The 15927-nt window shown below is 43.1% G+C and overlaps 1 protein-coding gene across 1 annotated transcript in view; it reads right to left on the bottom strand.

Annotated features, from left to right (window-relative positions):
• The window catches only part of LOC145353693 (piezo-type mechanosensitive ion channel component 2), a 176616-nt gene that overhangs the window by 44044 nt on the left and 116645 nt on the right, over positions 1-15927 (bottom strand). The window contains exons 36-39 of the mRNA XM_080204463.1: positions 14136-14210; positions 9732-9898; positions 6426-6613; positions 2925-3095 (exon numbers count right to left, since the gene is read on the bottom strand). Coding sequence (XP_080060589.1) covers positions 2925-3095; positions 6426-6613; positions 9732-9898; positions 14136-14210 — 601 coding nt within the window. The remainder of the gene's footprint in view (positions 1-2924; positions 3096-6425; positions 6614-9731; positions 9899-14135; positions 14211-15927) is intronic.

The raw sequence follows: 15927 nt of genomic DNA, 5'->3' as shown, positions 1-15927 counted from the left end.
GGGAATTGAACCTGCGTCCCTGGCACTGCGAGGCAGCAGTGCCAACCACTGTGCCATTATGCTACTTTGGGGGAGTCTCAAGTTAGTGAAAGGTGCCATATAAATGCAGGTTCTGACTCATTGCTTTCTAGAGATTAATGTTGCAAAGAATATGAACCAGTAACTTAAGTAGAAGGGAGCTAGAAATCTAAAGATTAAAGGTGGTGAAATAATAGTAGATTAATTGGATAAGCAGAGTTATTTATTAATTATTTTCAGAAGCGTTCACTCAAATGTTACAAAGTTCAGAGGTGATTTTTCTCCTAGCTCTAAGGCAAGGCAACATAATTAGATTGGGCTTGTGCTCAGTCTGAACTTTCATCCCTGACTCTGCCTGTTTCTCAGGGTCATGCTTAGTAGAATAATTCCTGGTGGGATTCTGACTGGCTTCTTTGTGAGGTCACTTTACCCTCATTGCTCAATTAGGCCACGATATAATGAGAAGATCTCCTTAAAATAAGAATCTAAGGCATTTTGGAAGACTGAAAGTCATGCATTTACTAACACTGCAGCTATCTCTTTCAGAATGCTTAGCATGGACTTTCAGATCTAAGAAATTTATCAGTTTTTAGCCCTTAGCTTCTATCATACTTTATCTCTACTGATAGTAGGAAAGGGTAATAGTGCAAAGTTTCTGTTGCAGGATTAGTAATCCAGAGACCCCAGGGAGTGCTCTGGGGACTCGGGTTCCCAGAATAGCAGATGGTGGAATTTAAAAACAAAAAAAAGTATTTCTGGAATTAAAAGTCCAACAAAGACCGTGAAACCACTGTTGGTTTTTGTAAAAATCCATCTGGATCACTAATGTCCTTTAGGGAAGGAAATCTGCCACCTTAGCCAGCCTCACTCACATGTGACTCCAGGCCCACAGCAATGTGGTTGACTCTGAAATGCCCTGTGGAATGGCCTAGGACGCCACTTAGTTGTATTTAACTGCTACAAATGGAACAAAAGGCCATTAAACCGGATGGACCACCGGGCATCAACCTTGGCAATGGAAACAAAGGCAAACTCAGTCCCATCAACCCTGAAAATTCCTCCTTACAAACATCTGGGGGGTTGTGTGAAAATTGGGAGAGTTCCTCACAGACTAGTCAAGCAACAGCCTGACATAGTCATACTCACAGAATCACCATCCCAGGCACCACCATCACCATCCCTGGGTATGTCCCGTCCCACCGGCAGGACAGACCCAGCAAAGGTGGCAGCAGCACAGTGGTATGAAATCTGAAGGGAGTTGCTCTGGGAGTCCTCAATATCGACTCTGGGCCCAATGAGGTCTTCTGGCACCAGTCAAATATGGGCAAGGAAACCTCTTGTTAATTACCCATACTGTACCCTCTCGGCTGATGAATCAGAACTCCTCCATGTTGAACAACACTTGGAGGAAGCACTGAGGGTGGCAAGGGCATAGAATGTATTCTGGGTGGGGACTCCAACGTTCATCACCAAGAGTGGCTCGGTAGCACCACCACAGACTGAGCTGGCTGGGTGTTAAAGGGTATTGCTGCTACACTGGGACTGTGGCAAGTGGTGAAGGAACCAATAAGAGGGAACATCTATTTGACCTCATCCTCACCAACCTATCTGCTGTAAATGCATTTGTCCATGGCATTACTGGCAGGTATGGCCTGGTATATCCCCCCATTCTACAATTACCATCAAGCCAGGGGAACAACCCTGATTCAACTGAGAGCACAGAAAGGCATGCCAGGAACAGCACCAGAGATACCTAAAGATGTTATGTTAATCTAGTAAAGCTACCAAACAGGACCACTTATGCCAAACAGCATAGGAACAAATAGTAGGCAGAGGTAAGCGATCCCACAACCAACAGATCAGACCTAAGCTCTGTAGTCATTGAAGGAGGAGGCTCCACAAAAATCCCCGTCCTCAATGATGGACGAGCCCAGCGCCTCAGTGCAAAAGGTAAGGCTGAAGTATTCGCAACAATCTTCAGCCAGAAGTGCCAAGTGAATGATGCATCTCGGTCGCCTCCGGAAGTCCCCAGCATCACAGATGTTGGTCTTCAGGCACTGGATACTGGGCTATGGGCCCTGGCAATATTCCAACAGTAACACTGAAAAGTTGTGCTCCAGGACTTGCTGCTCCCCTTGTCAAGCTACTCCAGCACAGCTACAACACTGGCATCTACCTGGCAAAGTGGAAAATTGCCCAGGTATGTCCTGTACACAAGAAACATGAGAAATCCAACCCAGCCAATTATCGCCTCATCAGTCTACTCTTGACCATCAGTAAAGGGGTCATCAACAGCAAGAAGCACTTACTCAGCAATAACCTGCTCATAGGTGCTCAGTTTGGGTTTCGCCAGGTTTCACTCAGCTCCTGACCTCATTACAGCCTTGGTTCAAACATGGCCAAAAGAGGTGAGATGAGTGATAGCCCTTGACATCAAGGCTTCACTTGACCGAGTGTGGCATCAAGGAGCCTTAACAAAATCAGAGTCAATGGGAATCAAGGGGCAAGATCCTCTGTTGGTTAGCTGGCATAAAGGAAGATAGTGATGGTGATTGGAGGTCAATCATCTCAGCTTCAGGACATTGCTTGAGAAGTTCCTCAGCGTAGTGTCCTGGGCCCAATTATCTTCAGCTGCTTCATCAAGTACTTAACTTCCATCATAAAATCAGATGGGGGGATGTTCACATTTTGATTTGATGCTTTGAGTTTTATTTGATTTGCTTTTTGTTCAGGGCAGTATCCCTTTAAGGGACTGCCCCTTTAATTTGCCCCTCAGTTTATTCAATTTAGCTGAATTGACTTTACCCCAAAATAGGAGTAACTCACCATTTACTACCTGCAGCCCGAACATTGCCGAGCTAAGACAGCCTACTCAGCTTTGACAAGATCATGACTGTATATTTCACCTTGGAAGCTCAGCATCCAGCGATGATGACATGTCAATGTTGGGCACTTTCTGCAACCTCCACCTAATGCGATTGCTGGGCTTTGGGACCACAGGGGCCGGCTCCCCAGCATCATGCGCATCGTCGATGGTTGTCGATCTGGAGTACACTACGGTGACTTCAGTGTTACAGCTGGGGAAACACAAGGTGAAAGCTAGTGATCAAAATCAAAAAAAATAACAGCAACATCTTCCATAAGGTAATTAATAACAACGTCTATTATGCAAGATTGTGCACACTGGGTGCTTAACAAAGCTAAAACCACAGAACAGATTCTAAGGTGGTAGAGTAATGGTACTATGGTAATCCAGAGGCCCAGGCCAAAGTTTTGGATGCATGGCTTCAAATCCCACCATGGCAGCTGGTGAAATTTAAATTCATTAATAAATCTGGAATGTAAAAATAGTCTCAGGAATGGTGATCACAGAATCCCTACAGTCAGAAGGAATTCAGCCCATCGAGCCTGCACTAACAACAATCCCAGCCAGCCCCTATTCCTGGAACCTTGCATATTTACCCCACTAGTCCCTCTGACACTAAGGAAAATGTCACTACGTTGGTGGATATCATTGATTGCTGTAAAAATCCATCTGGTTCACAGAGTGGCACAGTGGTTAGCAGTGCTGCCTCACAGCACCAGGGTTTAATTCCAGCCTCTGTGTGGAGTTTGCACATTCTGCCCATGTCTATGTGGGTTTCCTCCAGGTGTTCTCATTTCCCCCCCACACTCCAAAGATGTGCAAGTTAGGTTGATTGGCTGCGCTCAATTGCTCCTTAGTGTCAGGGGATTAGCAGGGTAAATATATGGGGATAGGGCCTGGATGGGATTATTGTCTACGCAGGCTCCATGAGCTGAATGGCCTCCTTCAGCACTGTAAGGATTTTATGAAAATGGATATCCTTATCTTTGTCTATATTGCCCCACACTTGTGCCCATTCAATCAATCTACCAATATCACTGAGCAGTGTTCAATTTCCCATCTATACCATTTATAAATCCTTAACTCATTATCAAAGCCCCAACTTGGATGATTGTGGGTCACCACTGGTCATATCCTAGTGAATCTACCCATTATTACTAATTTCTAGCTCTTGTTACTCAGCAGTTTCCCCAATAAGGCAATGATTTGGCTTCAGTTCCAGGGGTTTGAATTTTAATTAGCAGAGGGAATTAATCAAATTCCATCTGCAAGCCCATGTCAATAACATCCAAAGCTATTATCCTGTCCATCAGATTTGTTTGGCCAGACCTGGCCTTTATAAATCCTTGCTGGCTCTCTCTGATCACCTGAACATCTTCATGGTGTTCAGTCACTCTCGCCTTTTGGGCAACACAGTGGCACAGTGGTTAGCACTGCTGCCTCACAGCGCCAGGGACCTGGGTTCAAATCCGGCCTTGGGTGACTGCCTGTGTGGAGATTGCACATTCTCCCCATGTCTACCTGGGTTTCCTCCGGGTGCTCCAGTTTCCTCCCACAGTTGTGCAGGTTAGATAGATTGGTCATACTTGCCCCTTGGTGTCCCAACATGTGTAAGTTAGGAAAATTTGTGGGGCAAATATGTCGGATTACATGGATAGGGCATGGGAAAGATGCTCTGTCAGGGAGTCCTGCAGACTCGATGGACTGAATGGTCTCCTTCTGCACTGTTGGCTTTCTATGATTGTCTTCTTCTATTATTAACTATAAACTCCAGCTACATCCCAACAACAGATATTAGTTCCTTGGTTTCTCTCTGTCATCCTTCTTAACTAGTGGATTGACAATGAACAATTTTCCAATCCAAGCACTTCTCAGATCAGGAGAATTTTGGAAGAACGTGCACAGATAGCTAAAAACAATTACATACAGCTTAGGTTTTAAAACGAAATAGTTGCAAGTAGCAGACATATATTACCATTCACAGACTGACTTTTCCAGGAGAAAGTCTCACCCAAGCGTCTGTGAGCGAATTTTAATGCTATTTTCTAACACTGGATTTGCTTATTATCTAATTCTGTGTAAAATAGATAGAGCTGCACCACATTCAATCCTTCCCCTAAATAACATGTTGTGTAGTGTGTTCATTGAAATGATGACCATGAAACCATTGTTGATTGTCTTAAAACTCATTCACTTCACTAATGTCCTCCAGGAAAGGGGTGGCATGGTGGCACAGTTGTGGTGCCTCACAACACCAGGGACCCGGGTTCAATTCCAGCCTCGGGTCACTGTGTGGAGTTTGCACACTCTCCCTGTGTCTGTGGGGGTTTCCTCCCACACTCCAAAGATGTGCAGGTTAGGTGGATTGATCACGATTGATCCCTTAGTGCCCCAAGGTATACGTTAGGAGGATGAGGGGTAAACCTATAGAGGTCTATAAAATAATGAGAGGCATGGATCAGCTGGATAGTCGATATCTTTTCCCAAAGGTAGGGAAATCTAAAACTAGAGGGCATAGGTTTAAGATGAGAGGGGAGAGATACAAAAGTGTCCAGAGGGGCAACTTTTTCTCACAGAGGGTGGTGAGTCTCTGGAACAAGCTGCCAGAGGTAGTAGTAAGATGGGTTCAATTTTTGTCTTTTAAAAAGCATTTAGATAGTTACATGGGTAAGATGGGTACAGAAGGGTATGGGCCAAATGCAGGCAATTGGGGCTAGCTTTGGGGTTTAAAAAAAAGGGCAGCATGGACAAGTTGGGCTGAAGGACCTGTTTCCATGTTGTAAACCTCTATGACTCTAACATGTGGAGTTATGTGGTAAGCTTGGACAGTTTAGGCTTGATGGTTGAATGGCCTCCTTTTGCACTGTAGGGATTACATGAAGGAAATCTGCTGTCCTTACCTAGACTGGCCTACATGTGACTCCAGACCCACGCCAATGTGACCAACTCTTGAATACCCTCTGGAAGTTGAAGTTCAGGGATGGGTAATAATTATTGTTTATTTATTAGTGTCACAAGTAGGCTTACATTAACACTGCAATGAAGTGACTGTGAAAATCGTCTAGTCATCATACTTCAACACCTTTTTGGGTACACTGAGGGAGAATTTAGCATGGCCAATTCACCTAACCAGTACGTCTTTCAGACTGTGGGAGGAAACCGGTGTACCCGGAGGAAACCCACCCAGACAAGGGGAAAATTGTGCACTGTCCGCACAGACAGTGACCTAAGCCGGAAATTGAACCCGGATCCCTGGCACTGTGAGGAAACAGAGCCACCCACATGGCCCAACCAGCAAAGCCCACATGAATTAAAAAAGGGGACTAATCAGTTGAGATTACAACCGTGTTCACGATTGGACAGCTGTCAATATAAAAGTCAATAGAGTATGCTTCAGTAATGCACCACTAGTTTGTTCAGTAAATACTACAATTATATTAATATAGCAAACAAGGACAAAACAGAATTCGTACAGCAACACATGGTCACCTGGAATTCCAACACTGGACTACGTGTACTTTGGCCACATTAACTGCATTACCTGGATACACTGCTGTCTCTGGACAACATTGAATCTGCACTGGCCATTTTATGGTATCCCGATTCTGTAGCTCGCCCTCCTTTCATTACCCCCGCTCTCAGTAAAACTCCATCAGCGCTGCAGCAAGCTTGACTTTTCAGTTTGGCATTGTAAAAACGATGAATGGTCTCCTGGTTCGAAAGCTTCCCCTAAGTGAAATGGAAAGGTCTGGTTACACTGTGTAGACATGATACTGTCTGATTTATTAACTGTACAATGTTTTGGATTTTACAGTGACTCCTTCACCTCATCACATCTTGTGGAGAGTCTGCAGAAGGATCTAGATAGGCTGGGCGAATGGGCCAGGAAATGGCAAATGGAATTTAATGTTGGCAAGTGTGAGGTGGTCCACTTTGGTAGGAATAATGGTAGGAAGGATTATCACTTACGTGGCGAAAAACTGCAGCAGGCAACGGTGCAGAGGGACCTCGGGGTCCTTGTGCATGAGTCGCAAAAACCCAGCTTGCAGGTGCAGCAGGTGGTCAGGAAGGCGAATGGGATGCTGGCCTTCATAGCGAGGGGGATTGAATATAAAAGTAGGGAGGTCTTGCTGCGGCTGTATAGGGCATTGGTGAGACCGCAGCTGGAGTACTGTGTGCAGTTTTGGGCGCCGTACTTACGCAAGGATATTTTGGCCTTGGAGGGAGTGCAGAGGAGGTTTACTAGGCTGATGCCAGAGTTGAGGGGGTTGAGCTATGAGGAGAGGCTGAATAAATTAGGCTTGTACTCGTTAGAGTTTAGAAGAATGAGGGGAGATCTCATTGAGACGTATAAGATGAATGGGATGGATAGGATAGAGATGGAGAGACTCTTCCCGCTCAGAAAGGATAGTAGGACTAGGGGGCACAGCCTCAAGATAAAGGGGGGGCGGTTTAGAACGGAGTTGAGGAGGAACTTCTTCACTCAAAGGGTGGTGAATCTCTGGAATTCTCTGCCTGTTGAAGTGGTGGAGGCTACCTCGCTAAATATTTTTAAGACGCGGGTTGATGGGTTTTTGATAAGAGAGGGGATTAAGGGTTATGGGGAGAGGGCGGGAATGTGGAACTGAGCCACGACAGATCAGCCATGATCTTGTTGAATGGCGGGGCAGGCTCGAAGAGCTAGATGGCCTACTCCTGCTCCTATTTCTTATGTTCTTATGTACTCCCAATATCTCCTACCTATTAACAGTAGTACACATGTTTCATCGATTTTTGGGTGTGGGCATTATGGCAAGACACTTATCATTGTCCATCTTGATAGGGTGAGTATGAGGAAGACTAGGGGATAGAGTTTTAAGAATAAGGGGTTTTAAGACATCTCTTAAGTCAGAGATGAGGATAATGTTTTTCTCTCAGAGGGAAATGAGTCTATGGAGTAAAATCTCAAGGTCAAAACAAATCAACTAAGTCTCCTGGCTTTTAAATTTTAAAAAAAGACTGTATGTTAAAAAAATCAGAACTTGCTATTTCACTCTGTTAACATAAACCTGAGGGTTATCCTAAGAGGATTTGCGCTGCATGATAGATTTCACAACCTATCATTATCGGCGTGGAATGCTTGTCAATTTACAGTTTGAGTGTCAGCTCCAAGTGGTTATAAAGTCTTTGGTCTGGGGCTATGAATACAAATGCTTGTTGTTATAAAGTAGTAAGTGGTTGAAGAACTTTAAATACTGAATGGGTTTTTATCAATAAGATTGATAAAAAAAGGGACAAGAACAAACTATAGCTTTGAACTGGCTCCTGGAATGCCAATCTAGGGAAACATTTAGTCAGTGTTGCTTTTAGTTTGTTTGCTACAGTAAACCTGAAACTTTGTGTGATCCTTCCAGTCACACAGTGAAAGCTTATATTTCTTTTTCAAAGATTTTGGTCTCTAGGGGAATTATAACAATTCTCACTGTACTTTTTAAGTATGGCTCAATGGCTGGTAATGATTACCATTCAGTTAGTTACAGTCCCATTTCTGCTCGCCTCTTCCAATGGCCTTCCGAATAATCCATCTCCAGAGGTCATGATCAGTGGTGACTGTTCCCCAATGGTGAGTGCCAATATTCACCATCTTCATCACTGGTGGGTTTGCGGATACAGTAAAAAGTCTGACAACACCAGGTTTAAGTCCAACTGAATTATTTGATAGTACACTCACTAGCTTTCAGGGTTAGCCCCACCTGACGAAGGGGCTAACCCTGAAAGCTAGTGAGTGTACTATCAAATAATGCAGTTAGACTTAAACCTGGTGTTGTCAGACTTCTTACTGTGTTTACCCCAGTCCAACGCCGGCACATCCACATCAGTTTGTGGATACTCAGGCAACTTCACCATCTTTAGACTTAAATTGTCATCCAACGAATATGTCTGAGTCAGGGCTGATGTTGTGCATTTAATGTCAGCATCAAGTGACAGATTGGTGGTGAATATGGAAACGAGATAAGTGAAGTTATTTGAGTGTTTATAAAGCATTGGAGAAGCCAGGAGAAACAGAAAGCTCAGCTGGCCAAGAAAAAGGCTCAGCAGGAAAATAGAAACAGCAAAACCCACACCTTTGAGCCTTCCTCTGCACAAAATATGGCAGAGACTGCCAAGCCGGGTGGGACACCTGAGCCACAGCATGTGATATTTAACACAGAATTAACCAGTAGGCACTGAACAAGACAGAGCTACTAAAGACTCCATCTACACATCCCTCTGCCTCAGAAAAGCAGCCAGCATAATCAAGGAACAAATGTACCCCGGACATTCTCTCTTCCACCTTCCTCCACTGGGAAAAAGATACAAAAAATCTGAGACCGCGTACCAACAGACTCAAGCACAGCTTCTTCTCTGCTGCCATCAGGCTTCTGGATGGACCTATTTTATGTTAAGTTGATCTTTCTCTACACCCTAGCTGTGACTGTAACACTACATTTTGAGCTCTCTCCTTTCCTTCTCCCCTATGAACAGTATGCTTTGTCTGTGTAATATGCAAGAAACAATACTTTCCACTGTATCCCAATAATAAATCATATCAAATCAAAAAACTTATAATTCAATGAAAACAAATAATTAAGAAGTAGATTGGTTTAAGCATTACTAAAGTACAACGTTCTCTGAATTGGCTTTGTCACCAAAGAAATATCAAGTGATTCTGCTTCTCAACATTTGGGCCAAACCACAAATTTGAATGACATTTACAAAACCATAGATCATCCTGTCCTGTAAACAGGTATTACTGAACCAAGAACGAACAAGCTTAAATGTTTGAAGAATCAGTGGTTTGCAGATATATGTTAAAAGTGAATGAAACCTGTTTTAATTCTCTTTTCAGAATTGATCTCTCAAATCTCAACACAGCAGAGATATCATTGTAATCCTTGGAGATGGAATTCAGCAGCTCAATCATCCCATCCAGCAAAGCTTGGACAAACATCCAGCTGAAGGTCAGGATGTTGATTCCTCGCTTGATGAAATTATCTGCACAGAAAGAAAGGACAGTAATAGGTGTGAGAAATGAGGTACGATCAGTATTGGAACAGCTGCCTTTTTGGCCAGTGGGAGATTCACAGTGATAATAACTTGGATTTACCACCTTATATTTTATATTGTTACTACTGTCACAAGTAGGCTTACATTAACACTGCAATGAAGTTATTGTGAAAGTCCCATAGTTGCCACACTCTGGTGCCTGTTCAGATACATTAAGGAGAAGTTAGCACGGTCAATTCATTAACCAGCATGTCTTTCGGAACATAAGAATTAGGAGCGAGTAGGAGTTCAGCCTTGCAAGCCCACTCCGCCATTCTATACGATCATGGCTGACCTCCAACTCATCCCAGCTCCAATTCCCTGCCTTTTCCCATAGCCTTCTATCCTGCTTTTGAACAAATATTTATCTGCCTCTTTCTTGAATTCATTTATTGATTCTACAGCAGTTGCACTCTGGGGCAGCGAGTTCCATAGATTCATAACTCTCTATGGGAAGTAGCTTCTCCTCATCTCTATCTTGAACCTCCTCCCTTTTTCTCTACAACTATGACCTCTTGTCCTCGACTGTTCTAGGAGGGGGAACATTTGGTTAAAATTTACTTTATCAGCCCTGTTGAGTATTTTATATATTTCAATCAAATCTCCCCTCGTCCTTCTGTACTCCAGCGAGTACAAGCCCAAGCTGCTCAACCGCTCCTCATTTTCACCCCTTGAATCAATTGAGTGAACTTCTTTTTAACCACCTCCAGTGCTACTACATCCTTCCTCAAAGAAGGTGACAAAACTGAACAAAATGCTACTATGTGGGCCTGTGGGAAGAAGCTGCAGCATCCAGAGGAAACCAACATAGACACAGGGAGAACATGCAGACTCCGCACAGACAGTGACCCAAGCTGGAAATTGATGCCAGGTCCCTGGTGCTGTGAGGCAGCAGCACCAACCACTGTGCCACCATGCCTCCCCAACCCAAAGGGCAGCACGCTAGACAAGTGGTTAGCACCTCGGCCTCACAACACCAAGGACCCAGGTTCAATTCCGGCCTTTGGTGACTGTGCAAGCATTCTCCGCGTATCTGCATGCATTTCCTCCAAGTGCTCCAGTTTCCTCCTACAGTCCAAAGACGTGTGGGTTGGGGAATTAGTTAGGCTAAATTGCTGCTTGTCTCTCAAGTTGTGTAAGTTAGAGGAATTAGCACAGTAAATGTGTGAGGTTACAGGGATAGAGTAGAGATGGGCCTGCGTAAGATACTCTGTTGGAAAATAGATGCAGACTCAATGAGTCGAATGGCCCCTTTCAGCACTGTGGGGGTTTTATGATTCATGGCATTACTGGCCATTTTTTGTGTGGATAGCTGAGCAGTATAACATCTCTTCAATAAAGCATTGCGTTGTTAATGTAAGCCTACTTGTGACACTGATAAATAAACATTAAACTCTTGGTTTTTGTTGATCCTCCACAGCCTCCTAAGTCAATCTTGCGAATACCACATTAACTACTTGCTGTGCCTGCATATATTTTGAAACAAATTTTGAAGAGAAAGAGGAGAGGCAATATAAATTTAAAATTTTAAAAGTGTGCAGTAATGGAGACACCTGGTGATTTCATCTTGGAGATGGTGAGATAAGTTGATAAGGCTGTCAAAAAGTGTGTGGTTTATCAGAGAATTATAGAATCCCTACAGTGCAGAACAAGCTCAATCAGCCCATCGAACCTGTACCAACAACAATCCCACCCAAGCCCTCGCCCTGTAACCCCACGTACTTGCTAGTCCTCTTGACACTAAGGGGCAATTTAGCATAGCCAATCCACCTATCCTGTGCATCTTTAGGGTGTGGGAGGAAACTGGAGCACCCAGAGGAAATCCACACAGACACAGAGAGAACGTGCAAACTCCACACGAGCAGTCACCCAAAGCCGGAATTGAATCCGAAACCCTGGTGCTGTGAGGTAGCAGCGCTAACCACTGTGCCACCATGCTATCCTTTGCTTAGACAGAGAGTACAAAACAAGAAAGCCATGAAAAACATTTTGATTGGTATTTATCCAATTCTGGGAGATTTGTTGGAACGATATCATGGATAAGGGACATCAGTTATGTGAAGGAACCAGAGAACTTGGGATTGTTCATCCTAGAAGCCCAATATCTGATCAACTAATAGGCTTTGTCTATACTTTCAGGATTCAAGGACCAATTGTTTTTAATGCAAAGTCATAGCTATATGTTGTTCTGAGATTGTTTTAGTTTCCAAGTGGAAAATGTTTTTCCACAAGGTGACAGAAATCCTTTAAACTCGCCCACTCAGCCATTTTTCAACATGGCTTCCCTAGTTTCCCAAGGTATGTAATGTAGTTATGGAGTTACAAAGTGAGAAGTATTGTTGTAACTGTGTAGGGTGTTGATGAGACCACATCTGGACTACTATGTCCAGTTTTGGTCTCTTTTTTGAGGAAGGATGTGGTGGCATTGAAGGCAGCTCAGAGGAGGTTGAGCAGATTGATTCGGGGATGAAAAGCTTGATGTATGAGGGGAGATTAAACAGTTTGGGTTTGTACTTGCTGGAGTTTAGAAAAATGAGAGGGGATCTGATCGAGGTATATAAAATTCTAAAAGGGACTGATAAAGTAAATGTAGGCCAAATGTTTCCCTTTGTGGGACAATCTAGAACAAGAGGTCACAGGGTATAGGTTGAGAGGCGGTAGATATAAAATTGAGATGAGAAAGAACTACTTCCCACAGAGGGGGGGTGAATTTGTGGAATTCACTGCCCCATAGTGCGGTGGAGTCTGAATCATTAAATTGTTTCAAAAAGGAGATAAATATATACTGGATAACAAATGAGTTAAAGGGAGTTGGGGAACAGGCAGGGAGGTGGATTTGAGACCAGGGAGAAACCAGCCATGATTTGATTGAATAGCAGAGTAGGTTCGAAGGGCTCAATCGCCTACTGCTGCTCCGATTCCTATATTGGTATTTAGTTTGGTGGTGGCATATCACAGGAAAAGTAAATCTGAGATGTTGACATATAACAATTCCAATGAAACCTTTATCAAAAATGAAAATGGTTATTTACTTGATAACCAAAGAAAATCAATAACAATAACGCTCTACAAATATTTTGGGCTTTATCTGATTCTACTTGTAAATCATTACACTGACCACCCATCCTCCAATCATTTTTCAAATCAGTTCTGGAATCTGTGCCATTTTCCAGTCAACACAGCACAATACATGAGGTGACAACCTAACATGGAGGTAGAAAATAAGACAATCCCACACACTATTGGTCTCAATAATCCACCCTCCTTTTACCCTCTGCAGATTGTCACCATATAGTGGAGAGTGGATTTTTCAACTGCCTCCTACCCATGTAGTCCCATTAACAGGAGCTGAAAGTGGGAGTCTGCCCAAATTAGTCCCAAATAAGAGGGTGTCCTTCAAACTTCACTTGTGTACCACTAACAGCATTTACATTTTCCACTGGCTGATCTATTTGTCTTAGGTTTTATTAAGAATTTTTAACTGTCATCAACATCAATGGGGATGATGTGGAAATGGTTGAGAGCTTTGGGTTTCTAGGTGTCAAGATTACTAACCATCTGTCATGGTACCCCCCTCCACCATACCGACACTATATTTAAGAAAGCCCACCAATGCCTCTACTTTCTCAGGGGGCTAAGGAAATTTGGCATGTCCACTACAACTCTCACCAACCTTTATAGATGCACCATAGAAAGCATCCTTTCTGGATGTATCACATCTTGGTATAGCTCCTGCTCTGACAAGACCGCAAGAAACTACATCACGAAAACCTGCCTCCCATCCACGGACTCTGTCTACACTTTCCACTGCCACAGTAAAGCAGTCAGCGTCATCAAGGACCCTGGACATACTCTCTTCCTCCTTCTTCCGCCAGGAAACAGACCAAAAGCCTGGGGTCATGTACCAATCAAGTCAAGAACAGTTTCTTCCCTGCTGCCATAAGACTTTTTAATAGACCTATCTTTTATTAAGCTGATCTTTCTCTACACTCTAGCTGTGACTATAACACCACATTCTGCACCCTCTCCTTTCCTTCTCCCTTATGTGCTCTATGAATGGTATGCTTTGTCTGCATAGCATGCAAGAAACAATATTTTTCATTGTATACTAATAGATATGACAATAATAAATCAAATCAAAAGTGAAGCGCGCATGATATGAAATGGATATGTGGGTGTGACTGACCCGGATCCTCAGAATTGCCTTCGTGAGCACTCGAGGCATCCAACTCATCTTCACTGGAGTCTGTCCTGTTTAAATCTGAAATTCAAAAATATATTTACATCTCTGACACTTTTATGTCATTTTATCAACTCTTTTATTTTAAACATTCATAAAAATTATTTTTTTCAAATTTCACATAAATTATTTTTTTCAAAAATTCTTAATTTACATGAGGGTATCACTACTGTTTATAATCACATCACCTCTTTCTATTTATGTTATACCATGTCTGCTTAGTTACACTGCAGCAATGCCATTCATTTAATTAGTGCATGGTCTTCTGGTTTAAAGCATTAAGTAACATTTGTGCCACACAAATGCCAGACACTGACCATCTTTAATAAGGCACATTCTATCCATCACTCCTTAACATTCAATGGCTTTATCTTCACTGAATCCCCCACTTTCTGCTTCCTGGGGGTTACCATTGATCAGAAACTGAACTGGACAAGCCATATAAGTACTGTTGCTACAAGAACAGGTCAGAGGCTGGGAATCCTGTGGTGAGTAACTCACCTCCTGACTGCCCAAAGCCTGCCCAATATCTACAAGGACACAAGTTAGGAATGTGATGAAATATTCTCCACTTGCCTGCTTGGGTGCAGTTCCAAAAACATTCAAGAAGTTCAACACCTGCTTCATTAGCATCCCACCAACAAACATTCACTGCCATCATCATTGATGGCAGCACCTTCCAAATCTATGGTCACTACCATCTAGAAAGGCAAGGGCAGCAGATACCTAGGAATACCACCACCTGGAGAGAAAAGTTCCCCTCCAAGCCACTCACCATCCTGAATTGGAAATATATCAGCCTTTCCCTCACTATTACTGGGTCAAAATTTTGCAACATCCTTCCTAACCAAATCCTTCCTGTATTTATATGTCAGGGACTGCAGAAGTTGAAGAAGGCAGCTTATCACTATCTTCTCAAGGGCAACTAGGGATGGGTAATAAATGCTGGTTTAGCATCCCATAAATGTTTTTTTTAAAACATAATAAGTGGGTGTAGAAAATGGGATTTGAATTTCAAAGATCTGCAGCCTTTATACTGAGCTCGGAGTTACAAGTCCTCCATCTGAGCGCTTTTAAACCTCAGTACTGTTATTAAGTGTTGAATTTCTGCTAACTGTTAACTATTTCTGTTGGGGGAGGTGATGGCCTAGTGGTATTATCGCTAGTCTATTAATCCAGAAAATGAGCTAATATTCTGGGCACCCTGGTTCGATTCCTGCTATAATAGATGGTGGAATTTGAATTCACTAAAAAAAAACCTGGAATTAAGAATCTACTGATGACCATGAAATCACTGTTGACTGTTGAATAAACTCACCTCGTTCATTAACACCCTTTAGGGAAGGAAATCTGCCATCCTTTTCTGGTCTGGCCGATATGTGACTCCAGAGCTACAGCAACATAGTTGATGCTCAACTGCCCTCTGAACAAGGGCAACTAGGGATGGGCAATAAATGCTGGCCAACCAGTGATGCCCATGTCCCACAGATGAATTTTTGAACGTCCCAAAGTGCTTTACAGCCAATGAATTACTCGCAAAGCAACTGCCATTGAAAATACATCAACAACTCACTAAAATGTCAATAATGGATGCTTGAATTTAATTCAATAAAAAAATCTGGAATTAAGAATCTATTGATGATCATGAAAACCATTGTCAATTGTTGGAAAACCCCATCTGGGTCACTAATGTCCTTTAGGGAAGGAAATCTGCTGTCCTTACCTGGTCTGGTCTACA

The sequence above is a fragment of the Carcharhinus amblyrhynchos genome, chromosome 16, assembly GCF_965287045.1.
Source record: "Carcharhinus amblyrhynchos chromosome 16, sCarAmb.v2.hapA, whole genome shotgun sequence".
NCBI classification, from domain to species: Eukaryota; Metazoa; Chordata; class Chondrichthyes; order Carcharhiniformes; family Carcharhinidae; genus Carcharhinus; species Carcharhinus amblyrhynchos.
The sequence above is the reverse complement of the archived record's forward strand: the minus strand, read 5'-3'. Positions and strand labels throughout refer to the sequence as shown.